Source organism: Glycine soja, chromosome 13, assembly GCF_004193775.1.
Source record: "Glycine soja cultivar W05 chromosome 13, ASM419377v2, whole genome shotgun sequence".
Lineage (NCBI taxonomy): Eukaryota > Viridiplantae > Streptophyta > Magnoliopsida > Fabales > Fabaceae > Glycine > Glycine soja.
Genome location: NC_041014.1, coordinates 26,319,061 through 26,346,235, shown reverse-complemented (window position 1 = coordinate 26,346,235; position 27,175 = coordinate 26,319,061). Strand labels below are relative to the sequence as shown.

Below are 27,175 nucleotides of genomic sequence, written 5' to 3'. Positions count from 1 at the left end.
CAAGCCATCAATTTCATCTTGAAGTAGCTTTAGAAATATTAAAAATCATGTTAATTAGTATTTTAAATATTAAAAAACCTTTTAAATTAATTTCTGAATTTTACTTAAATACATAAAGTTAGAGAGTAAACCAATAGATATCTATTATATATCTAATATTTCAAGAACTATTAGAATAACTTTATTACTTTTAAGAAGTACTTAAGGGAGTAGTATTTTGAGGAGGAAATTGGTATTTTATTCAGCAGGACTCCAAGTTCGTGATCTAGGCTATGGAATCTCACCACATTACGCCACAATAACACAGCAAAAAAGCACATAAATTTTTGTATAACTAAAGTTAATAAAGTACACCGTTGGCACATTAAAACAATCAATAAAGGAAGAAAGTATACAACAAATCCATTCACAGTATAAATCATTATTTATTCAAGCGGCATCATCCTGTTACTAAATTCGTCCTATAACATTACATTGGGGCCATTCTTCTATTCTATAGTACTATAAAGATGCAGCAGGGACAATATTTTCAGATCACAAGGATCAAGAAGCCCAACACACATTTCTCTTCTTTTCCCCTTTTGCAGAACAGACTAAGAAAAAAGAAAAAGCAAATAAAAGTGATCAGGTTTGCTTATGAGTCTTTTTCTTTAGAGCAATGGACAACAGCAATCATACACACAACCATTCCCTACGCTTTAATCATTATATATATTCCCCCTGTCCTAATCACCCCAACATATAATTATAATAAAACCATACACACTCTCTCTCTAATAATGTTACATGAAAATCCTTCCAAATTTTGTCGTAGAGTAGTACTATTACTATCACACACTCACTCACTCTCCCTATCAATAATTTTTTAAAACACAAACATCGTTTTGTTTGTTTCAATATGTTTGCACTTCCCGCCTCATAGACAACAAAGGACAAACAAGAACGAGGTTCGTCTTCATCATCTTCATCCCATGATGAAGCATTACCATGTCTTGTACATGTTTTTATTTTTCTTACCAATTTCTACGTTAAGTCTCCACCACAATGACACTCATGCACTCACCCTTTTTTGTCGCCAAAGTGACCTACATGGCTACCTTCTTTCAAATTGGACAGGCCACGATGCTTGCAACGCCGCCTGGCGCGGCGTTCTTTGCTCCCCGAACGGCCGCGTCACCGCCCTCTCCCTCCCTTCCCTCAACCTGCGTGGCCCACTAGACCCTCTCACTCCCCTCACCCACCTTCGCCTCCTCAACCTCCACGACAACCGCTTAAACGGCACCGTTTCAACCCTCTTCTCCAACTGCACCAACCTCCAACTCCTCTACCTCAGCAGCAACGACTTCTCCGGCGAGATCCCGCCGGAGATATCCTCCCTAAAATCCCTCCTCCGCCTCGACCTCTCTGACAACAACCTTCGCGGCAAGGTTGATGTCATATCCAACTTAACACAACTCATAACACTGAGACTCCAGAACAACCTTCTCTCCGGCGAGATCCCCGACCTTTCTTCCTCCATGAAAAATCTCAAAGAACTCAACATGACAAACAATGAGTTCTACGGTCGCTTACCATCCCCCATGTTGAAGAAATTCGGTTCTACAACCTTCTCCGGTAACGAAGGATTGTGTGGTGCATCACTGTTTCCGGGTTGTTCCTTCACCACAACCCCTCCTAACAATAATGATAGCAACAACAATAATGATAATAATAGTAATGAGAAGGAACCGTCTCAGACAGTTTCTTCAAATCCTAGCTCCTTCCCTGAGACCAGCATAATCGCCCGTCCAGGGAGGGAGCAGCAGCGCAAGGGCTTGAGTCCTGGTGCCATTGTGGCCATCGTGATCGCGAATTGCGTGGCACTGCTCGTGGTAGTGTCGTTCGCGGTGGCGCATTGTTGTGCTAGAGGGAGGGGTTCGAGTTTGGTGGGGAGTGGGGAGAGCTACGGGAAGAGGAAGAGTGAGAGCAGCTACAATGGGAGTGATGAGAAGAAGGTGTATGGTGGTGGTGAGAGTGATGGAACCAGTGGGACTGATAGGAGTAGGCTTGTATTTTTTGATCGGAGGAGTGAGTTTGAGTTGGAGGATTTGCTTCGAGCTTCGGCGGAGATGTTAGGGAAGGGTAGTTTAGGGACGGTTTATAGGGCGGTGCTTGATGATGGGTGCACGGTGGCGGTGAAGAGGCTCAAGGATGCGAACCCTTGCGCGAGGCATGAGTTTGAGCAGTACATGGATGTGATTGGGAAGCTTAAGCATCCTAATGTTGTGAGACTCAAAGCTTATTACTATGCCAAGGAGGAAAAGCTTCTTGTCTATGATTATCTCTCCAATGGAAGCTTGCATGCTCTTCTTCACGGTTAGTTAATTAATCACTCTTCTTAATTACTCTCTTAGGTACCTTTTGACAGAGGAAAAAGAAATGGAATTGAGAACAAATATTTAAATTAAAATGGTATATGAAAGTATGAAACTCTACCGAATTTTAGAAATTTTCTACTCATTTCTCTTTCTTTCCTCACAAATCAAACGGACCATTAGTCCGTGTTTAGATTCATGTTAAATGATTTAAAATTATTATGTTAAACTACCAACTTATGTTAAACGTTTATTTGGATAGTATGTTGAAACAAACATTCTGCATTCTGTGTTTTGAAACAAAAATTGTGCATTTGGACACAAGAATAAATAAGTGACTTTTGCATTGAATAGAAAAACAAACATTGGATTTTGCTTACCTTTTTTTTTATTATTAACCGAACTAACAATATATTTAAAGGATTTTGCGTACCTTAAAATCACTCTTAAACTAAAATTAAGTTCATTCAAAATCAACTCTGATGTTGAAACACATATTACTACTGTAATTTAGTTTCATTTTGTGTTTGTTGGATACTGATCATAGGGAACCGTGGCCCGGGAAGAATTCCATTGGATTGGACTACAAGAATAAGCTTGGTGTTAGGAGCAGCAAGAGGTCTTGCAAAGATTCATGCAGAGTACAGTGCAGCCAAAGTGCCTCACGGGAACGTGAAATCCTCCAACGTGCTTCTAGACAAGAACGGTGTTGCATGCATCTCCGATTTTGGGTTATCACTCCTATTAAACCCGGTTCACGCCATTGCCCGGTTGGGAGGGTACAGGGCCCCAGAGCAAGAACAGAACAAGAGGCTATCTCAGCAGGCTGATGTGTATAGTTTCGGAGTATTGCTGTTAGAAGTTCTCACAGGAAGAGCTCCTTCATCGCAGTACCCTTCACCGGCTCGTCCCCGAATGGAGGTAGAGCCGGAACAGGCTGCGGTGGACCTTCCTAAATGGGTTCGCTCGGTGGTGAGAGAAGAGTGGACTGCAGAGGTTTTTGATCAGGAGCTGTTGCGCTACAAGAACATTGAGGAAGAGCTTGTGTCCATGTTGCATGTGGGGTTGACTTGTGTGGTGGCGCAGCCAGAGAAGAGGCCAGCCATGGAGGAAGTTGTGAAGATGATTGAGGAGATCAGGGTGGAGCAATCGCCTCTTGGGGAGGACTATGATGTATCATGCAATTCGCTTTCGCCTTCCATTCCCACCACTGAAGATGGTCTAGCTTAGGAGTAATGCTGAATATTGTTGTCTGGTATATATAAGATTAATTCATGTCATGTTTTGTAGGTACTTCCAGTCTCCTCCTCTAGTTGCATGGTCTAAATGCACATTACTTATTGGCGCTGTTCAGTGTTCTTTGTAAAATTTGTGAGTTATTTGGAATTCCATTGTTGAACGTAGCGCAAATCTGAATTATCTGATCTTGAGCTTGAGCTTAGAGTAAGTACTAGTGTGTAGTTGAATTGTATAACGTACATTTGGAGTTTGCATCAGTGGACACAGTCTTGAGATATAATTGGTCCAATTCAATGGCATTGTCATAATAAAAGCACTGAATCAGCAATTATGAATTGGGTAACACAATTCAATGACATTCTCATTCATGTGAGACCCTGAAATCATGGAATCATGTTAGGAGCATCAATATGCTCAAAACTGCTGTTAAAAGCAAGGCACGCGGCATATAATTTCAATGGAAGTTCATGATGAATTAACCGCATGCCAGAAATAGCTTGCGACTCACAACTAATGAGTTACTTAAGACAAAAGATTTCACATTCCGTATTGAGATGAATATTTAAGGCAAGAAAAATCCTTGAACTATGTCTTGAAAATCTCATTTCAAATATAAAATGAAATAGCTCGCTTAGTAGAGCTATAAGACATTCTATGGAAGTGCGTGAACTCAAGTTTTGCAATGTTTCATGAAATTTTTCTTAGGTCCAAGTAGGTTGGTTCTCCTTGAACCAAAATAAAAAGTTACTGTTTTTTTCATCTCTTGAACTAAGGGGAAATGACTAGTACAGTTGCAATAATAAATAAAGTTGAATTACTCTGTATCTGTTTAAATTTACTGACAAAGGATGACTACGGCTAATACATTTACTATGCTACAATTCATCTAGGAATAATATACAAAAGCACTGTTTTTTTCTTTTTCACATAAACTTATTAAAAGTACAACCACCACCTAAAATTAGTGATAGGGAATTTGTGATTACAGTTCCAAAGTACAATTTCCACTAACTTGGTCACACACGCTGAATCTGTCAAGATTTGATGTTTTATTCTTCAAGAATCTCAGTCATGGCAAGCATCTCCCACTCGACTTGATGGCTCCGGTGTGACTAATAATAATTGAATTGGCTGAATTAACTGTTAGCTTATTGCTCCAGTTTGGTCAATTAGTGTGCCAACCTGTTCTCCACACAAAGCTTTTGAGATGTTCCCAGGCTCCAGTAGATTAAAAACCACAACTGTACAGGTAGGCCAAAGAAATTCATCAAACAAAATATGTAATAAAATATCCACTTTGTCGGTTACTTCAATATCAGTTTATAAAAATAATGTTGAATACTCATAAACCTCAACATAAAAGCAAAAATTATAACTCTAGGAAAACCATGACTAAGAACCATCGAGGATTTTTCTTGCATAGATAGTGCCTGATGGTTTAAGCATGCAATAGGGACTATTTGGGATCCAATGCAAGGCACACATCATAATGAATGTGCATTTGTATTGTCTATGCAAGAATATCCAAAGCACTAAGAGCTAAAACACGCTCTCATAATAGGGACCAAATGCAACAACTTACTAACCAGGAATGGCATTTTCCTCACAGAATGTCAGCGCTGACATATCCATAGAGGTGACACCTCTTGAACCCAACTCTCTGAAGGATATGTGCTCAAAAGTGAAATTGTTGTCTCGTGAGTTGCAGTCATATACACCATCTACGTTAGTACCCTTGAGGACTGCTTCCGCATTAACTGCAAGATACAAGGGGATATATGCTGATGCTTGCAAAAACAAAAACCCAAAACAGAGATACATCTGTTGCCCCTTCGCATAAACTAAAGATAATGTGGGGAAAAAAGGTAATTAAAAAATTGTTTTAAAAAAAAATAGGACAGCAGCATACGCTCTGAAGCCCGAAGAGCTGCAGCTATGTCAGTTGAGAAAAGAGGAGTGCCAGCACCAAAACCAATGCCACCAAATATAACAACCCTTCCTTTCTCAAGATGTCTGATGGCCCGCTGCCTATTGTATGGTTCAGCAAACTCCTGCATGGCAACTGAAGTTTGTACACGAGTCTGAACACCCATCTTCTCTAGAGTAGATTGGAGCAATATTGAATTCATCACAGTGGCCATCATGCTGGTATATTCAAGTTCAAGAAAACAGTACTTATTTAGGTCAATGTTTTAAAGAAAGTAGGAACAAAAGTAAATCACTTTGAAAGATAATATATTGACCAGAAAGATTAAAAATATCTCATGGCAACATAAGTACATAAGCAATGAAGTAATGACCATGAAGGCATCAAGAAGATACTTGCCAGAGCACAATAGGATGTCTCAAAGTTAAAGCATCAAAAGACATTCATGTTTTCCAAGAAAAAGGAACAGAGAAATCAAATATAAAAGTAACATAAGTTGAAAACTTAAACTGTTACAAAAGAAATAATTGTCATACATATTCCAATAGAAATTTATTCATCATAGATCAAAAACTTCCCCAAATTTGAATATGCAACTAAATGAAAGGTCAGAAGTGAAACTCTAGAAAGGGGAAGAATGGGTTGATGCAAATTATCGGCTGAGGCACATACAGTTGAAAGAGAAAATTAGCATAGACAAAACACAGGGCAGATAAATTCTCCTGGTGATTCTAACCACACCCCATTTTACAGTTCTACCCAGATCTTCAAATATCAGATTTCCAATTTAGTTTTTTAAAGTGAAAAGAATCTTTGTCCTCTTTGTAGTCTTATGACCCAGACAAGTGCTCTACAATGCCACTACCAATATCCCATACTGGCCAAGTCAGAGTTCGCTCCCCAGCGGTGGCCTTCTCCAGAACTGCCACACAGGTACTTGCTATCCCACTTCACAACTTAAATATGTCTTCTTTTTTGGGACCATCCATTTGTGATCAGGATGTGGATGGTTGCACTGATACCTAAATCTATCTTTCCATTTATTTTCTTTGTGATTGATCTCTAGTAAAATTACAATGGTGTAGATAGAACTTGCATAGAAATTCTAGTGATTAACCCTACCCAACTTGGTATGCAGTACATCTTTCTAAACCTGTCGCATTTACCCATGCATCTCCAGAGAAGAAATTACGACCTCCAACAACAATTGCCACCTGAAATATCACAAGATGCTTCAGCTAAACTGAAAATGGTAGGAGAATAACAGACTCCAGAGAACAATCAAGAGAACTGATACCTCCACACCAAGGTGGGAAGCTATGGAAACTTCTCTTGAAACTAGCATGGCCACCTGATAATTAATTAAACAAACAAACGGAATAAGTGTTGTCACAACATCCAGATAACAATTAGGAACTTGGTATAAAGAGGTCATGAGTCAAACAATTTTATCAAATTTCACACATGTGTAACCAAACCACAAACCTTAGGGTCAATATTGCAGGTATCAGATCCAGTAAGAGCTGCCCCACTAATTTTGAAAACTACCCTCCGCCATCTGTTTGAGAATGCTTTGGACTTCATGCTATTTGCTTGACCTCCAGTGCTGGGTGTTGCCACTCCATATCTATACATAGAACAGGGGAATGCTCAATATTCACATGACAGAAAAGGAAAGAGAAAAACACTTCATCTTTAATGTGATTCAACATAACATACTCCAAATAATGACAACACAATCAATTTGCTACACCATCTTAGTAACACCACCCGCCATTATAATATTCATGTGATTTGTGATCCAGAAGTGTGCCAGTGAAGATAGCATTAGCTTATTTGCAACAACACTAAAGAGAACTTCAAATTTTCAGCACCAGTCAAACCCATAGACCTATTATTTATTCCAAAATCCTATTCTATAGCCCAAACTTATGCATAAATAACATGACAAAAAGCCAATACATTTAATACTAAGATTCTACAAAGTATAATGTGCACACCGGTACTAATTAAAAGAAATGAAGTTTTTCATCATTCCAAGTTGTAATCATCTACATAAATTAAGTACAAGGATAAGCACGGTACTCAGATCGCAAACAAAATGGACAAATCCTCTAGACATAAAGCACAGTCAAACGTAACATAACAATAAATGAATTATTTACTAATGGATGCTACATTGAGATAATAAGGCACTAAGAACATGACTAAAGTAACACCATAACCATTTTAAGTTCCCATGTAATTTGTAAACAAGAAGTGTGCCAAAGAAGACAGCATGACACTTGTTAAAATTAAGTACACAAGGATAAGCAAGTACTCAGATCATAAACAAAATAGACAAAAGCACAGAGAAACATAACGTAACAATACACGAATTAACTTACCAATGGATGCTGCATCGAGATAATAATGCACTACTGATAACGACTAAAATAACACCATAACCGTTTTAAGTTCCCATGTGATTTCTAAACTAAAAGTGTGCCAGTGAAGACAGTATGACACTTGTTAAAATGCAGCAATACCTCCAGAGAAAACAAGTTTTCAGATTCAGTTCAGTCAAAACCATAGATCCCTTATTTATTCCAAGAACTGATTCTAATTTCTAAAGTCTAAACTTGCCCACAGATAACATGACAAAAGCCTACCATCACATAAAATAAAAAGCAAGCATTCTACTAACCATAACATGCTGCACAGTTGTACTGCAAAGCAATGTCATAAAGCTTTACAATATTCCACAATCTTCAAGCATCTCGAGTAAATTAAAGTATTTATGATGCAGCAAATTAACAAATTCAGGCACTGGTTAGATTAGGCAAGAAATATACCAAATCAGAATCAGAAAACAAATAAACAAATCCTCAGGCAAATATAACACCACAACAATTATTAAACAAATCACCAAAATGTCAAGTGTGAACTACTAGCACTTGCATGCAAATGCAACAACACAATTATTAAACATTATCACGGTGCTGAGTGCCAAATACCTCTTCGATTGCCTGGGAGTAGTTCCGGCGGAAACCACCGCTTTATCCTCGTCGGAGAACTTCGCCGGAAGAGAATTTCCGACGATCTGCTCCAATTGCTTGAACCAAGGCCAGTGGCTGGTGGAAATGCAGCCACTGCTCATTCTGTGCCGCTCCAATTTGTACCTCTTCTTCAGGTTATCGACCTTGTTCTTACACTGTTCCACGCTCTTCGATTGGTTCTCGCACCGTTCGCTCACCACCGCCGCAACCTCCTCCCAATCCCTTCCCCTCAGGTTCCCCCGGTTCAGCTGCGTGAACTTCTCCGTGTACGCCTCGAGGAGGCACACAATCGCCGTGTCGCTCCACTCCTCCCGGTCCTTGCGGTACTCGGCGCCGCCGGACACGGCGCCGTTCGACGGAGTCGCCTTAGATCTCTTGTTGTTGAATCCGTACGAAGCGGCTCCCTCACCGATCTCGTCGCACTCCTTGCGCTTCTCGCTGGCGCTACCGTCGTCGTCTTCGAAGGGGTTGGCGAAGTCCTCAGCTTCGGCAACGGGCTTGGGCGGCACGGAGGCGGCGACGGCGGAGGGAGAGAAGTGGTGGTGGTGCGGCGCGTAGGGTTGGTGGAGGTGGTGGTGGCTGTCGTCGCGGAGGAGAGAGAAGTCGTCGTCGTCGTCGCAAGAGGCCATGAAAGGGAGGACGTTACGGCGTCGTCGGGGACGTTAGGGAAAGAGAAAGAGAATGGGGGCGTTGAGAGAAGGTGTGTGTTGGAGGGTTTGACGGAGCGTGCCTTCCGTGAGTTGGTCTCGTATGTGCCGTCACTCGTGGTGACGGTCCCGTTAAGTGCCGAGAGCGAGTGCGTTGTACGCGCTTTTGCTAGTCTTTCTCGAGTGGGGGAGATTTGGACCTGCTGGTGACGGGCCATGCTCACGCAACTTGAATGGCCCAACGTTTCTTCGGTTTAATATTAAAAAAATAAAATAAATAAATATACATGTATATTCTCTTCGTATTTTTTATTGTGCTGAATTTGTTTTAAATAACACTAAATTTAAAATTTTAATAATCAAGTAGTGATTATAATAATTATTCCAGACCCAAAATGTATAAAGGGTCACATTATCCATCTAGTCCCAAATGTTGTTGAACCAATCTAAAATAATCCAAGAATAAGATTTTCAATGTGATTGTGATGAGGGAATGTTACTCTAGACTCTCTAGAGACTTTAGGCCCATTATCAAGGAATTTAGTCTATTGTAGGCTCCTTCAAATAACAATCAACATATTGAATAAGGTCGTGTGTTTTTTCTTTTACATATCATCATTCTGAATGAATATTTAAGTATCAAAATATCTTTCTACGAGTATTCATTTTTCACATAGTTTTACCCTTGTCCCGAAAAGACTTGAATTTCTGCCAAGACATCAACTTAGCCCATTTCACTCAAGACATTAGCTTAGTCTAGTTTGGATAGGACATCAACTTAGTCCATTTCAAACAAATCATTACATTAACTTAGTCCATCATAAACATATCAGTTTGGTCCATCTCAAACAAACTATAAGTTACCTATATTAGTTCAATTTTCAAGCTTATGAATTTTGACTCTAAGATCTTATTACTTGACTAAGTTGTGTTTAATATTGCCAATTATGTTCTCTTTAGTCAATTTTTAAGACTCCTTTTCATTTTAGGTATTAAAGTCCCCCTGCATATCATACCCAAAAGACTAAAGGAAGTTTCAAACTAATCTAATTTTGCAGTAAATTAAACAATTTAGTTTTTAATCAATAGTCTGAGAAAATAGATTATCAATTACTCTGCAAAAATATAATAGAACAAGCAAACCGTATCAATGTAAAAGAAACTTATCGGGAAAGCAAGGCTAGGATTGTGATTCCACTTGTACCTTTTTTTCCCCATTTCATATTCTAATGAAAACCCTAAATTATACTTCAATTGCCAGTTACATCTTAAAATCATTAAAACCTATGGGCATGGTTTAACAATACTTTTTCCCCTACTTTAATTCTCAATTAATCATAAAAACCTTATATTAGAACAAAGGATAATTCATAAAGAGGTTAATTAAACATGTTAATCTACTGGAAATTCATAGGAGTTTGGTCATGCATGTTATACAAATTCAACTTCTTCACAAATCAATTAATCACAGATAGATGGTAATTGACAAGCAATTAATTAAGATTTAGAATTATCAGTTCTAAACTAACAATAGGCATCCTGAAGAATAAATAATCGACTAAATAACAATTGGACTTCAATTATAATCAGAATTGGGGTACATAAGTATAAGTATAGCTAAATCATAATCCAAGCTTTAAGGAATCTGCCAACCACGGTTATCAAAAGGCGGAAAATTTCAATAGAAAACATAAAGAATACAAAGGGATAGATGTCCTCGTGCTTAAAACTCTATTTCAAAACAGAACAAAAGATCCTAAATTGAGGGTTCCAGTTTTCTATTTATATTGGCCAAAATGTAATTGTCTTTGTGAAGTCAGCACAATTATGCTAAGACCAGCACGATTGTTCTTTTTTGGCATAACTTCTAAATTCAAATTTGTTTCCTTGTCTCCTATAACAGCACCACATGCTCGAAAAATTATGACATTGTTGCTCTTTATAGGAAAATTGAACCACGACAAATTTGAATTCAACACAACTAACTATGCTAGCTCCAACACCACTGTGCTAAATCCAATATGATTGTGTTCTACTTTTCAAGAAAATGGCAGTTTGTCTCTAATATTGCATTTGCTTTAGAGGATGAAATAAAGAAATAGAAATAGAAGAATTTAAAAAAAATTAAAATAGAGGGCAGAAAGTGTGAGACTCGCATAATTTATTTTGCATTCATTTTTTCTCCCCTTCAACCAAACAAAACATAAAACTCAAACTTTTCATATGTTTTTCTCTTCAACCTCCTAGAGTACTTGCCTAACATAAACTTCCACCAAATTATGAATTTTGCCAATAAAAATATGCTTGATAATATGAAATTAGCACAAAAACTCACTTCAAAACAACTTTAAAACCCAGTTTGTTAATTACGAAATTGCAAAAGCGGGAATTGTTGTGAGAAGAGCAAAAAGGTGTTCTTGGTGCAAGAACTGGGTTTGGTGCGACTTGTACGAGTTTGCAAAATAGGAAAAGCTTATGAATGTGAGAGCACAAAGAATAAGGGGTATGGTTTAGATTCAGAAATGGTAGTTCTAAGGAAAAACTAAAAAAAAATAGAGAAATACATTTAACATTTGCCTCAAAAAATACTAGACAAAATAGACTCGTGAGTATTCAAGATTGCTTTGATGAACTTGACTTGATTCTTTTTGAGTCACCAATTAACGAGTTCATATTAATCGAATCATTTTTTATAGTTCTGCAAGTCCTCCATTAAAAGTTTCTCACCTTCCCTGGAAATCACTTTCTTTCCTTTCTAGTTCATTAAAAAAAAAACATTTAATTGCAAATTATTATTATTATTATTTTAAATATAAAAACCAATGGAATTACCCACCTTGCCTCCATTGCTTTCACCTAATACTGACACTCTCTATGCCTTCTAGAAACAAAATTTGACATCCCCCCACACTTGCCCTTCAGAAAATCAAATAAACGAAAAAAAAGAACAAACAATCTAAGACCATAGTTGTCGTACTACTTTTCTTTAGGTTCATAACAACACAAGGTGGGGCCACATCGAACAGCTGGCTTCTCGCCACGTGTTATTCTCCAAATTCCCTTTCTCGTTTTTTACCACCACACACACACAGTAAAACATAAAAAAAAGAAACAAGAAATAGAACACCACAACACCCTGGTAGGGAAACGGTGACATAGGAAAGTTGAAAATAGAGCAACAAAACATAGTACTATTAAAGAGAGATATCAAAGCATAAGGCAAAAGCATATTCTTCCAAGGTTTTATTCTTTTCTATTTCTAAAACAGCGTTTGCTTTTGTGTTTGGTCTTAGACGAGACGCAGCACGCCCCCACCACTGTTTCAACCCTCAAATTGTGTCTTCTTCGCTTTCTGGTTTTGATTAGGTTTTGTTCCATTTGAAACAATATTCATCGATCCATCGCCAAACATGCCTTCTAGTCACTTGCTTCTTGAGGAACCTATTAGGATGGTCTCCATCCTTGAACCATCCAAGCCTGTTAGTTTTTCTTTCCCTTTTACTTTTCAATCTATGGATCTATTTTTTTTTATATATATAATTATTGTGATTTGTTTTTATTTTTTATTTTTGTAGAGTTTTTTCTCTGCAATGACAAAGATTGTTGGTACCCTGGGGCCTAAATCTAGATCCGTCGAAACTATTTCTGGTTGTCTCAAGGCTGGCATGTCTGGTATGTCGCACTTTTTTCACTTTTTTTTGTTTAATGTTTTTTCTTAAATTGTGAAACTTTAAAGTTTTAGTGAAGAATTGGTAAAAGGGTTATGTTTATGTGTTGTATTGTTATGGATTTTCTAATGTTGTTGTTGTTGTGTGTAGTGGCTCGTTTTGACTTTTCATGGCATGACCCTGAGTACCACCAGGAGACTTTGGAGAATTTGAAGGCTGCTATCAAGAGTACTAAGAAGCTTTGTGCTGTGAGTTTTTTCCTTCTCTGTTTTTGTCTCATGGTATCTTTTGTTACCTTGGTGCTGGAGAGTAGATAGAGGGTCTAGTTTGTTTCATGAGGAAAATGACAAAATGTGGCTGAAAGATGGCCATGCCAAAATAACAGTTTTCCTCTTTTTCCCTTTTGAAAGTTTGTTGCTTTGGTTAAAAGTAATAGAAATTGAAACCTACTGTCTTTGTATGTTTGTTTTGTCAAAGGTGAAGTGAAGCTTTTTTAGCAACTGCTTGAGGAATCTTTGGTTTCTGTGTTATTGTATTTTCCCACTTCTCTTGGGTTTTATGTTGAAAATAGACAGTGGGGAAGGAGCTGAGAGTTTGTTATTTGATTTTGACAGGTTATGCTGGACACGGTGGGCGCAGAGATGCAGGTTGTTAACAAAAGTGAGAAAGCAATCTCACTTGAGGCAAATGGTCAGGTTGTTCTAACTCCCGATCAGGGACAAGAAGCCTCTTCAGAGATATTGCCTATCAATTTTGATGGACTGGCTAAGGTTTGGTGATATTTTCCATCTTGTCATAATATGAGGCGACTTTTTTGCATGTACATTGTTTCCACGGAATATCAACTCAAATGGCTTCGTCTGATTAACTTTCTACATTTTACTGCCTATGCAGTGCATGCTTGGAGTCAATTGCTTTTTCCCTTCTAAGTTGCCTGGCTTGAATTAGCTATAAATTTTGTCTGTGTATGATTTAACTCTTGCTTAGGTCTTAATAGCTTTTAACTCTGGTTTTTACTTGATTCCTACATGGAAATTTTCTCTTCGTGACCCAAAATATCTTTAGACATCTTCTTGAATTGTAATTTGTTGCTTGCATAATTTGTAAATTTTTTGTTTCGAAGCAATATTTTGTGTTGTTTTGAACCTCAATATTAATCTTTATTCTTGTTGTTTATAGGCAGTGAAGAAGGGAGACACTATTTTTATTGGTCAATACTTGTTCACTGGAAGTGAAACTACTTCTGTATGGCTAGAGGTAATATTATTGAACCCAGAATGCAAAGTTTACTGCGATAGGTCCCTTTTTACTATTATTTCAGTGTTCCTCGGTATCTTTTCAAACGATTTATATTGTGCCTTTTCATTTGGGTTATGAGTTTGTATTTATATATTTTTAATGTTCATGAACCATTTATTTTAGTCAATACTGTGATTTCCTGCAGTTGAAATTAATTTTGTTGAATTGATATGCTCTAAACCAAAGTGTGGCTCTAGGCATAAAAAGGATATTCAACCTTCTATTTTGCATGATGAGTTCTGCCTGAAGTTGTGCAGGTATCTGAAGTCAAAGGGCAAGATGTTGTTTGTATTATAAAGAACACAGCTACATTGGCTGGGTCATTGTTCACTTTGCATGCCTCTCAGATTCATATTGATTTGCCCACTCTCACTGAGAAAGACCAGGAGGTAAGTTCTTCCTTTAATTAGCATGTTAGAATGATTTACCTTTCATTGCTCATGTAACATTTGTCTGTGCCTAGAAAATAGGTTTCCCTAGTTTTCGGTTATTTTACACTTTTACTTTATTTGTTTCAGGTTATAAGCTCCTGGGGTGTTAAAAACAAAATTGATTTTCTGTCATTGTCATATACTCGACACGCCGAAGATGTTCGCCAGGTAATTTGAGATCCAAATCCTTTATATGTCATCTCAGAAACTCACATTCTAAGAGATGTTTTCGGTTTTCTATTAACAAACCTTTATATGTTTTTGATGCAGGCTCGTGAATTTCTTTCAAAGTTAGGTGATCTCAGCCAAACTCAAATTTTTGCAAAGATTGAAAATGTTGAGGTGAGTTTGCATATCTTCATAATGTACTGATAGACTTCATTTTTTGTGTAAATTATATTTTTATTGACTTATACCTATTCATTTATATATGTAATCTCTCTTGTTTCTTAGGGATTGACCCATTTTGATGAGATTCTACAAGAAGCTGATGGTATTATCCTTTCCCGTGGGAATTTGGGTATTGATCTTCCACCAGAGAAGGTAAATTTCCTTGTTAAAATTTATTTTGTAGTTTGTAGTTCTTGTTGTGAGTGCGAGCCCTGGTGCAGCGGTAAAGTTGTGCCTTGGTGACTTGTTGGTCATGGGTTCGAATCCGGAAACAGCCTCTTTGCATATGCAAGGGTAAGGCTGCGTACAATATCCCTCCCCCATACCTTCGCATAGCGAAGAGCCTCTGGGCAATGGGGTACGAAGTTTTTTTTTGTAGTTCTTGTTGTCATGCAGTCTCATGACCAAATAAGATTAGTTTTGGTCTAACTAATTCTTTGTATTTGCACAATTATTCCAGAATCTAGATGTCTACATTGGAACTTGAAAATTTAATATGAGCATGTTGTGAGGAAAAATATAATGTTTTTAGTTGAATCAGCTTAATGGATTGCTGCCTATGCCATTGCCCCTTATGACAATTATTTGTTTGCAACTGTCCACGTTAGTGAATGCTGAATAGTTCTAAGACTGACTGTTGTGTAGATATTACTGTTAATAATTTCCCATTTGCTTTTGTAGGTTTTTTTATTTCAAAAATCTGCCCTTTACAAGTGTAATATGGCTGGGAAACCTGCTGTTCTTACACGTGTTGTGGATAGCATGACTGACAACTTGAGACCAACTCGTGCTGAAGCAACAGATGTCGCCAATGCTGTTTTAGATGGAAGTGATGCCATTCTTCTGGGTGCTGAGACTTTACGTGGGTTGTACCCTATTGAGACTATATCTACTGTTGGCAGAATTTGTTCAGAGGTAAGTTCATTTCATAGCTCATTAATTTTGTTCAATAAATTGGATGTTCTGATGTGTTGATGCAGGTTTTATGGTTTCTGACCAAAATGTTTTCTCTTTATGTTGGACCTCTGTTGCCTAAATGAATCTGAAATCTTATAGTTTTGTTGTTTGATAGCTTTCTTGTAAACTGATAGTGATTGACTCCTGCAACTGTCAAAGGTGAACTCATAGTATGATTAAGATGGACTCCGTGTAGACAATATTCATTTTCTATTAAGCATTCTGTTTCAACAAGAATTGGTTGTGTATATTGTTAAAATCCATTCATTTCTGGTTCTAATTTGAATTTTAAGATGCTTTCATATCGAATCTTGAATTATAACAGGAAAAGTATGTTATTCTCTTTTCGTCAGTTAGTGATTCCCAGATTTCAACAGTTAGAGAGGGTGGAAGGACAGGGGTAAAGCTTAAATAGGACGGGTGGAATGGAGGGACATTCTGTTTTTATATCTATTGAGAACTGAGCATTAGCTTTGTTGTAGAAAAAGTGATCTTTCTACTTCAGTTCATTTTCAATTAAGAAATAAAATCATTATATTTTCTGTTTTCTATTCTGGGTTCCTAACTTCCCTTTCCTTTTTCCCATTTTTACTTTTTTCTATCTTATGGTGGTTTATCTCAGTGTGGCATTCTTCTGCTAATCATTTGTTGGGAATTCCTTTGAATCATATGAGTTGTTATCCTATTTGAAATGTCCCTCAAAATGTTGGCTCAAGTCTCTGCCTTCCATTTCATGTCCTTGTAGGCTGAGAAAGTTTTCAATCAAGACCTTTATTTTAAAAGGACAGTCAAGTATGTTGGAGAACCCATGACTCACTTGGAATCTATTGCATCCTCTGCGGTAATTTACATTTTTCTCTTATGTTTTTAATAGTATTTGCTTGTGCGCCTTTCTTTCTTTCTTTTAGAGATAGGGGGGGGGGGGTCGTCAGGTTTATGCCTCTTGCTTTTGCTTTATTGGCATGGTGTGGTTGATTCTTAAATGTGCTTCTTACATGCTAATGTTTACTTGTTAGGTACGAGCTGCAATTAAGGTGAAAGCATCTATTATAATTTGTTTTACTTCATCTGGAAGGGCTGCAAGGTACTTTCTTATGAGTAATTAGATATCCTTCAATTAATATCTATATCATTTCCTTTATCTTCATTTCACCTTTATCCTTAATTCTTTTTGTCTAAAGATGTTACATGTACTTATCTACTTGCCAGATTGATTGCAAAGTATAGGCCAACAATGCCAGTACTATCTGTTGTGATCCCCCGACTTAAGACAAACCAGCTAAAGTGGAGCTTTAGTGGAGCTTTTGAGGTTGAATTTTAAATTTTGAGTTAGCTGCTTATTTTCTGTTAACTATTTGTGGCTGTTATTAATTCCCCGAGAGATTGGGTTGAATAGATCAACTGCCAACTTTCATTCTTGGGAAGGCTTATATCTAATGCAATTAATATACGACCGTAATGAATATTTTATAAATAATATTAATACATTTTAATTTACTGTTAAGTATTCTCGGCATATCATAATTATGATATTTATATCCTGTGTAAAGTAAGTAGATACAACCACGAATTGTGTTTATATTTGGAAGATGCTATTGTACTTTCTTGGATATGGACACCCCTAATTCCAGCTAATGTTCAGAAAAATTTATTTACCAGGATGTGTTGTGTTTACATTGGCTTACACCTTGCTTACCAAACTTACTAAGAAATTCAATTTGTGATGCAGGCAAGACAATCACTTATTGTGAGAGGTCTCTTTCCTATGCTTGCAGATCCTCGACATCCTGTAAGTTTTTCTTTTTGGAATTCTACTCAGTTATTTTTCATTCTTGAGTTGATGGACATTGTTCTGTTGAGATTGTTCTTTGGGGTTAGAATTAGATGCTGAAAACAGATCAGGGTGAGCTGGACTTTGGGGTTATGTACTGACAATGACGTAGTGACATCTTCAATGCATATTCTGGCTCTAGAGTTTCTTGTCTCTCTAGATCTATGGCAGGATTAGTTTGGATCCAAGCATTATTATTATTATTATTATGATCAACCTTTTGGCTAGCACTTATGATACCACCTCTGGTTACATTGTTTGAACACTTGATCTTGATTCTGCATAAGACATATATTACCAATGCTTTATGCTATAGTGGCCTGTATAAATGTCCAATAATGTTATGCATCTTACGTAATATGCATCCCATTACGTAATTATATAATCTCATACTCTATGCTTGCAGGCTGAATCAACAAGTGCAACAAATGAGTCTATTCTTAAGGTTGCCCTTGATCATGGAAAAGCATTGGGAGTTATTAAGTCACATGACCGGGTAGTTGTTTGCCAGAAACTTGGTGATGCATCTGTGGTTAAGATTATTGAGCTTGAAGATTAAACTATTAAAGCGCATTCAACCAACTACAGTTTTAGTGTTATTTATTTATTTTTACAACTTTGCCTAGTTATTTAAAGATGCAGGTCGTTCTGCCACAAGTAGAAGTTATCTCTACTTGGTTTTGATGAAACAAATTTTGATGCAAATTATTAATGGCTGTCAAACATAAAATCAAGGCAATGTGCCCTTGATGCCAATTTTTTGAGTTTAAGATTCATACTAGAACACAGTTCGAAAATGTGATTATTGAATTGGATTACCAATCTAATGAAGCTAATAGCTTGTTATTTCAGACACCAATTGTTTATAAGCATATTTTTATTGTCTGGTCTTTGTGGTCATATGAGCAAGAAGTATATGTTTAATGATGAATGGAGTGTGGATCAGAATGATTTACTTATGAAGCCGTAGTTGATTTGATTTGAGCAGTACTCTATTTTATATTGTTAAAAGAAATGGACCTATGTTATACTTAGTGCACATGATAAATTTTTTTATATATATAAAATTAAATGAAACTATTTGGATCAAACTCCTAGCACATAAACTAGTCCTTGGCAAGGTAGCGAGAGATGCGAAATGAACTTTGGTAAAAGCATTAAGCCCACATTAAGGGATGTTGGCTGTAAACAAGTAAAGAACCTGAATTAGCATATGATGCAATTTGCAGGTTGTCAAAATAAAAATAAAAGGGGAACTCTACATGATCAAAGTGGCAAAGCAACAATTACGAATTCGTCACTCGATAACTTGGTCAATTCTAAATTGAGTGTTTTGTATATATAATATTATGAAAATTAAGTGATGTATACATAAAATAAAATATATGAGAATAAAGTAATATAACTGTTACAGTTTGGTTTGTAGTATGAACACAAAATCATCCAAAAACTTACGATTTGGTTTGATTTTTTATTTTTAATGATTTTTTTGTTTTCATTTTAAATTGGTTTGGATTTGAATACCCCTATTTGTGGGTTTTAGCTATAGCACTTAACATATTTTGCACTTGCAGCCCTCTAGTACTCTGGTAAATAGGTAATGACACTCATACGCATGTTTAATTTGCCAGACCCTTAGGTCTATGCGGTAAATAGGTAGAAATAAAATTAATTTTCAATTATTGAATATAATAAAATGTGTATTTAAGTTAATTTTAGTTAAATTTAAACAAGGTAAAATGAAATTGAATTGTTTTTGTATAAAAAAAAAAATGGGTGTGGGTGGAGAGGTAAGAAGAAAGAGTAATAGCAAGTCATCATGTGGATGATGATGAAGGCGATATAGACAATGACTATCTGCAAACCTCTCCATGATTATCATGAAGAATGTCAAAACCATGGGGCAAAGGCCTCAATGTTTCTTTGTTCACCACATAGGGAAATGGGGAAATATTGACTAAAGACCCAATTGTTATATAAACAAGTGGCATTCATCCACCCTACAAGGCTATAACCCCAGGTTATAACCCTTGTTTTATAAATTTATATATAAACCATTGAAACAAGAGATCAGTTTCCAATGTGGGACCTTAAAATATCAATAGGAAGAATGGTTTCGTGAAAAAATGAGTTTCAATGCCTAGAGACTCAAATCAAAAGTTCTGAATGATAATCCGACTACATCGAAAAACCAAATTAGTCATTTGAACGCTTAGGCTTGGATCCATGACGATCTAATCAGGCGATTGTGGGTTCAAGTCCGACCCTGCATGAGAAAATCATTTTTAACCTTCAGTTGAGATATAATCTATTATGACACTTGTTAATGACTGTGGTTAATGGTTTAACCAGTCCTTGATTAGATCCTGTACTTAGTGCACTCATAAGTATGAAAAAGATAGACTGTGTACAAAATACACAATTTCTATCAAGCATTCTGTTTCAACAATAATTGGTTATGTATATTGCTAAAATCCATTCATTTCCGTTTCAAATTTGAATTTTAAGATGCTCTAGTTGCTTATTTTCTGTTAACTATCTGTGGCTGTTATTGATTCCCCTCGAGAGATTGGGTTGAATGTGTATTCAGTATGAGGACTTGCTAAGAAATGCTAAGTAAATTGTGTTTTTCATATGTTTTGTTCCCTTTTACTTCTAAAGAACAATTTGTTCTGTTGTTTCACTTTGTCATTTCTGAGACCAATTTCCAACTTCATTCTCGGGAAGACTCACGTCTAATGCAATTAATATACTACTGAAGTGAATATTTTATAAATAATATTAATTATAATTTAATTATAGTACACAATTTAATTTAAAGTACTCTCATCATATCATAAGTATTATATTTATATCCTGTGTAAAGTAAATAAGTACAGCCATGTTATTGATCTTCGGAAGAGGCTAGTGTACTTTCTTGGATATGGGCACCCCTAATTCCATTTCCATCTAATGATTGGAAAAATTTATTCATCAAGATGTGTTGTATTTGGCTTACCTGTTCATTATACTAAAATAAATATGAAAATAAAATATTTATCTTAATTATAAAATATATATATATATATATATATATATAATAATTTGTATATCACTTAATATTCAATATTATAATGATAAATCCTTTTTTAATAAATTATTCAATACATTATTAATTATTATAACAAAAATCATATATTACAAACTTAATGTAGAAAGTAGTACACTATAAATAAGATACTATAATAATTATAAATAATATCAGTTATATAATGCTAATCATTGATTAAATAAATTCAATATAATTATAACAGTGAATCCAAAAATCGAACCAAACAAAAAAATTAAGATTTTTTTTTGGATTTTTTATTTTAGATTTTCGGTTTAAGTGATGTTTAATTCTTTAAAATTATTTTGACAGTTTACAAACATTTTGTTTCGGTCTTGAACATACCTACTTACAACATATTTGTGAAACCTATATAGGTCTGTGCGGTAAATAGGTAGTAGAAGTAGAATTATTTTTTAGTTATTAAATATAATAAATGTCTGTTAAATTTATATTTAAACCAAAGTTAAATGAAATTGAAATTGAGTTATGTTATTCTTTTATTAGAAAAAAAAAAAAGGTGGGGAGTAGGTTGAGAGGCGAGGAGAAAGTGAATCGCTAGTCATCATGTGGATAATGATGTAGGCAACCTCACCTGCAAACCACTCCATGGATACCGTGGATGTCAACATATGCAAAGTCTACAATGTTTCTTTTTTCACCGCACGGGGGAAACATTGGAGAAATACCCCTAATATTAAGTCGGTTTAGGGTTTAGTCAAAATCATAAGTGGCATCCATCCATCCTGCACCCCAAATTTAAACGTCGGCTTTCAAAATCAGAATATAAACCATTGAAATAAGAGATCACTTTCCGATGTGGGACCTCATAATATCAATAGGCAAGCTACTTTCTTGAAAAATGAGTTTCAAAGCCTAGAGACTCAGATCAAATGCTGTGAATGATAATCCGACTACAATGAAAAACCAATAAGTCATTCTAACGCTTTAGCCTTGGATCCATGATGATCTAATCAGGCGATTGTGGATTCAAGTCCCACCCGGCATGAGCAAAACATTGTTAACCTTCAGTTATGACAATCTGTTATGGCACGTTGTTAGTACTCTGCATATGCTTGAAATGATTTTGAGAATTGAGTTGTACAGTTAGGCATCATCTATATACAGAATCCTCCCAAACTTTATATCAATTGAATGCTGCCAAACAATGAGCATAAAGACACACGTAACTACAGTCTTCTGCATTTTGTTTTTATTTCACAATTGTAATGTGAGTTGATATTCCGGGTCAAGTGTGCTAAACATTTTTAACCTTCAGTTGTTGGATTTGGATTCTCTGGTCCCACGAGTTGAGATAATGAGATCCACTTGATATATTTTGCGGTAGAGATGATCTTGAACTTTGACTAGTCTCCACTATTTAGCTCAGTTCCTGCTTTTTCTTGGTCAGCTTTTGATACTCTACTAAGTTGTTCAATCTTCCAACTCATAGTGGCAGCATCATCTTTATAAGCTAGATGGAAAGTATTTATCAAGTTTAGAGGCTGCTGCACAATTCTGCAGGTGGGAGGCACTTTTTTCTCTGAAGGGGTATTGATATTTTTCAACTCACTCACCAGTTCCATCTTTGAGCACCTATACCATGTGACAATTTTTGCTAAAATATCACTTCTAATGTGGATATTGGGTGGGAGGATTAATGGAATGTAAACATTTGGATTTTATATTCGGGATGGAATTTACAATAATATCTCATTTTCTATATATACATAAAAAAAGATCTTGCAATTAATTGGAGTAAAGTACATTGATGCACTGCTGCTATAGATTGTCCAAGCCAATTTACTCGAGCAAGTTAGGATCTAGAATCCGTTGGAAGAGCTAAACTATGAAATGACCAATCACATAGGGAAGCTTTAGAGCTACACCCGAAATTGAAAATATTTCACTCAACATTAATTTCAGTAATCATATTAGGATTCAACTTTACATAATTAACTTATTTTGGCATAGCAAAAGGGACATGCTGGAATGGGACCTATGTTCGTGCAGAAAATGACTTAACCGTGGCTTCAAGGTGTGGTTAAGTAATTTGGCGCCAAATATTTGCTCGATATAATAGGGAGAGGAAAACATTACAATGTGGCTTGTAAGAATATTTGTTATGTTTAATAAGATATTTTAATTAATTTTTAGTTTTTTTATTAGTTAAAAAACTTATTTAAGTAAATAAACTTTTTTTTAATAATTTTTAAATTCTACTTAAAGAAGTATTTTTTAAAACGTTAACTTTTAATTTTTTTTTATATTTTTTCATTTTTATCTTCAATACATTTATTCAATTTCTTATTATCTTTTTTAAATGAATCAATTTTTTTATCATTCATCAACTACTTTAATAATTAATTTTACCAAACACTTATAATTTAATAATCTAACTTTTCAGTTTATAACTCTCTTCCCATTTTTAATCAAGCAATTAATTTTTCAAATTTCAGCTAATTTTTCAACTTTCAATGATAAGCATATTTTGCAGCCCCCTAGTACTCTGCATCTGCTTGAAATGATTTTGAAATTTGAGTTGTCCAGTTAGCCATCTATATATATTATCATATAAATTCCTCCTAAATTTTATACAAATTTAATTGAATGGTGCCAGTTGCCAAACAATATGCACAAAGACACGTTTCTACAGTTTATATTTTGTTTTTGTTGCACAAATGTAATGCAAGTTGATCCCGGGTCAAGTGGCTTTGCTTAGTTTTATTATCCAACTTGAAGGAGGAAGTGACAGATTTACTTAAGCATAGTTTAAAACAAAATTAATAGTAATAACCAAAGCATGTTTAAATAAACAAAAGGGTATCTAGATGGTAGACACAGAAATTTACTATTTTTCTTTTCTTCAATAACAACCAACTTATAATAAGTACCCCAAAAAGAGAACAACCACTTTCCTCTATTAGGCCTAATCGATCTACATCTTTTCTATACCTTAGTTTCATCTATCAATACAATTAACCGCAGAAAAATCATCTCCCCTAGATCTAGGTGGAAGAATGTTGTTGTTGATGCTGCTGCTGTTGTTGGTGTTGAAGACTCATCAATTCAAATTCCTTCTGGCGAATGAGCAAAACCATTCTCTCATTCTCAAGCCTCCTGCGTTCATTTTCAAGTTTGGCTGTCTCCATTTCCCTCTCCTTCTTGCTGCTAAACCTTGCCCATTTTAATCTTTGTTTTTCCAACTCAAAAGCTTGAGTATGGTAGCTTATTTGCTGCTCCTCCAACTGCATTATCCTGCTCCTCATCCATTGCTTCTTGTCCCAAGCACTCTTACCTACATCTTGGAACACACCACTCACCTCAGCACTCAGTTGTTGCATCAACTGTGGTGACATAGAAACCCCTCCTACTTTCCTTGCCCTCTTTCTCATTGACCTTCCATCATTCTCATCCTCAATATCTTCATGTCCATGCCCCACATGACCCCTTGAACCACCTTCTCCCGAATCATCTTCGTCCTCGTCCGAATCTTCCTCTGAGACATCATCATCCTCGGAGTCATCATCACCCTCTTCCCCATTTCCCACTTTCAACATCCTCAAACCCTCAACACCTGAACCCCCCAAATTCCCAACCTCTGATGAATGAAAACATCGTTGTTGCGGTTGTTGTTGCTGCTGCTGATGATGATGAGGTTGAGCCTGAGGCTGAGACACTTCACCCCCAGACTCTCCTTGCTGTGGAGCATTGTTATTCCCATGTCCACAACTGTTATGGTAAGCACACATTTCCCTGAAGAACAAGTGCTTGGAATTGAGCAACTTCTTAACCTCCTCTTTCATCTTTGGAGACAAGTCCATTGAATCCAACAAACTCTGATTCTCCACAACCCTGCAGGAAGTTCCTTTGCCAAGAATGTCATTCACCCTCTTGTACCTCTTGTTCAAGTCATTGAACTTGTCCTCACACTGCTGAGGAGAAACATAGAACCCCTTCTCCATCATAGCCCTTGAAACCGATTTCCACTTCCCTTTCTTCTGCATCAAACCAGATGACTTCTTCTTATCAGTCCCTTCAGAGCCAGCCTCATCACCAATGTAATAAACCGCCATTATCAAGAGCCTCACCATGGTGTCAGTCCACTTCATTCTCTGCCATGGCGAGACCTTTCTCTTGGGGTCCTCATCAGCAGGGAACCCTGGCTCATCATCATCACTGAGAGGAGATTGTTGTTGTTTGGTCTGGGATGAAAAGGGAGGGTACCCTTGTTTGATTGATTGGTGAAGGTGTGGATGATGAGGGTTTTCAGTGTCATGGTGTGTGGCATAGGGAACCATTTGAGGGTGGTGGTGTTGCAAATGGTGAAGGTTTTGTTGTTGTTGTTGTTGTTGTTGTTGCTGCTGTTGTTGTAAAGGGTTTTCCACTCCTACCAACCCAGAGAACATTCCACTACCTAGCCCATTGGGTTCCATCAACAAAAACACCAATATTTTCAAAATAAGCAAAAAGGAGCAAACTTTGGATGAAAGGCGCTTACCCTTTAATCGAATGGTTGAACAGTGCCAAAAGGGTGCACAACCATGAGAACATCAATGAAGGTTTTGTTGAGAGAGAGAAAAGCGAAATAGCAGAGTGAGTTTAAGGATGGGATTACACAGGAGTTGGTGATGGATTGGGTTGTCAGGGAAAGAGAATGGGTTAAGGCTAAGGTTATAATAACAGAGAAAAGAGTTTTTAGAAGCAACTGGTTTTGTTGGAGCAGACAGAAACTGCCCATGGTTTTGTGTTTGGTTAGAGTGAGAGGGTTTGGGAGAAAATGGATAGAGAAAGAGAACCAAATCAACCAACCCACAGGTTTTGTTCAAAACTAGGGAGCCACGGCCGTTTCAAAACGCCAACAAGGATGCTGCTTTTTGTATACGTGGTGGATATTTTCTGTTAACTAAAACCGTAAACCTTACTGTGTGCGGGCTCTGTTTCTCTCTCTCTCTCTCTTTAATAACTTCTCAAATGTTAGTTATTAATTTATTATTTCTTATTAACACAAATAATTTAAATTCAATAATTTTTTTTTTCTCTTGATCATATCAATTTTATAACTATTTTAATGCATTAATTTATATTTTTTTTACTAAATCAATTTATACATAACATACAACATATACACGTTAAAAGATGTGGTTTTCTGTACATGTTGTTTTGCATGTATTAAATTTTTATTGCTTATATTTATATTTGTATAAGTAATAAAAATTATTAAGTTCGTAAATAAAATTATTAGACATAAGTGGTCAGTGTAATGAAGTTAAAGCTAAATTATTTGATAATATGTAAATTTTATTTTTGATGGAAATAAAATTTTTATCAAATTTTGTTAATCTCTGGGTCAAATTTCTGCTTCAGAATCTCTTTCCTATGATGATGAAGAACAACGGAAGAATTAAGAAAAAAAATACTATATTTTGATAGATAATTATTTCAACCAATAAATATGACTTATTGTAAATATATTCACTTTAATTGAAAATGAACAAACATCAATTAATAGACTTTATACTAAACTAAGCGTATAAAACAAAACTAACAATTAATATATTTAAAAATAATTATATGTTTCTTATATTTAAAAACAAAACGCTTTCATTTGTTTTTAATATATGAATACGGAGGTAATAGATGTAACTTCTAAAGGTTACACTTGGTCTCATCCATTAATTTTATTAGCATCTAACGGCCCAAATAAAACACCCTAATAAGTCACGTGATTTTGATTTCACCGATCGACCTTTCACCTGGCAATTTCCGAATAGCTACCTCCCTTTCTCGCTCACAAGAGTTACTATATTAAATTATAGTAAGTGTCTCTAAAAACTTATTGAAAATATTTAATTTTAATACCGTAATGCAGAAACAATCAACATTATTTTAAAAATCTGAAGAAAAAAAAAAGTAAGCACAAGATCAAAGTCTGTAAATTACGTGATAATCTCAATATAATTCGTCCGTCAGAAACACCAAAACTTCAATTATCACGAATTCATAGCCGTGCAAAGGAGAATGAGACTTTTTTCCTTCAATTTTGAAACATTGATTTACCACTTAAATCATATAGGTATTTTTATTATAATTTGATATTATGCAAAATCCTGAGAGCGAGAAAGGGAAGTGTGCAGGAGGGAGCCATTCAGAAATTCAAATAATAGTAGTGTGGTGAGACTCCTGTGAGAATGGTGGGGAGCCAGGTTGAAGAATATAATTTCATCTCATATCCTCACATTAAATGATTATTTTACAATGAAAGTCCAAAATTGTATACATACAATGGGTGGTATAGTACCTGGA

At 36.0% G+C, this 27,175-nt stretch overlaps 4 protein-coding genes across 5 annotated transcripts; 2 read left to right on the top strand and 2 right to left on the bottom strand.

Moving 5' to 3' along the window:
• Positions 1-758: 758 nt before the first annotated feature.
• On the top strand, positions 759-3,921 carry LOC114380751 (leucine-rich repeat receptor-like protein kinase PXC1). The gene is made up of 2 exons (XM_028339788.1): positions 759-2,355; positions 2,902-3,921. Exons 1-2 carry the CDS (start codon positions 972-974, stop codon positions 3,582-3,584), a joined length of 2,067 nt encoding a protein of 688 aa, XP_028195589.1. The 5' UTR covers positions 759-971; the 3' UTR covers positions 3,585-3,921.
• Positions 3,922-4,362: 441 nt separating this feature from the next.
• Positions 4,363-9,418, bottom strand: LOC114380752 (uridylate kinase-like). Its single transcript, XM_028339789.1, has 7 exons — positions 8,517-9,418; positions 7,006-7,147; positions 6,818-6,871; positions 6,643-6,734; positions 5,503-5,738; positions 5,180-5,350; positions 4,363-4,834 (listed from the first exon to the last, which is right to left on the bottom strand). The coding sequence occupies exons 1-7, from the start codon at positions 9,185-9,187 to the stop codon at positions 4,737-4,739; spliced, it is 1,464 nt and encodes a 487-aa protein (XP_028195590.1). The 5' UTR covers positions 9,188-9,418; the 3' UTR covers positions 4,363-4,736.
• Positions 9,419-12,420: 3,002 nt separating this feature from the next.
• Positions 12,421-18,636, top strand: LOC114382277 (pyruvate kinase 1, cytosolic). The gene is made up of 15 exons (XM_028341582.1): positions 12,421-12,684; positions 12,781-12,877; positions 13,024-13,121; positions 13,488-13,643; positions 14,053-14,130; positions 14,430-14,561; positions 14,691-14,771; positions 14,874-14,945; positions 15,057-15,146; positions 15,675-15,908; positions 16,696-16,791; positions 16,967-17,034; positions 17,160-17,259; positions 17,680-17,739; positions 18,188-18,636. The coding sequence occupies exons 1-15, from the start codon at positions 12,616-12,618 to the stop codon at positions 18,338-18,340; spliced, it is 1,584 nt and encodes a 527-aa protein (XP_028197383.1). The 5' UTR covers positions 12,421-12,615; the 3' UTR covers positions 18,341-18,636.
• A 5,004-nt stretch (positions 18,637-23,640) lies between these two features.
• Positions 23,641-25,651, bottom strand: LOC114382635 (putative mediator of RNA polymerase II transcription subunit 26). Of its 2 annotated transcripts, XM_028342191.1 has the most exons (2): positions 25,371-25,651; positions 23,641-25,286 (listed from the first exon to the last, which is right to left on the bottom strand). In XM_028342191.1, exon 2 carries the CDS (start codon positions 25,276-25,278, stop codon positions 23,878-23,880), a length of 1,401 nt encoding a protein of 466 aa, XP_028197992.1. In that variant the 5' UTR covers positions 25,279-25,286; positions 25,371-25,651; the 3' UTR covers positions 23,641-23,877. The 2 variants fall into 2 exon arrangements, with proteins under 2 accessions (XP_028197992.1, XP_028197991.1); XM_028342190.1 differs by having other exon boundaries at positions 23,641-25,651.
• Between the last annotated feature and the right edge of the window lie 1,524 nt (positions 25,652-27,175).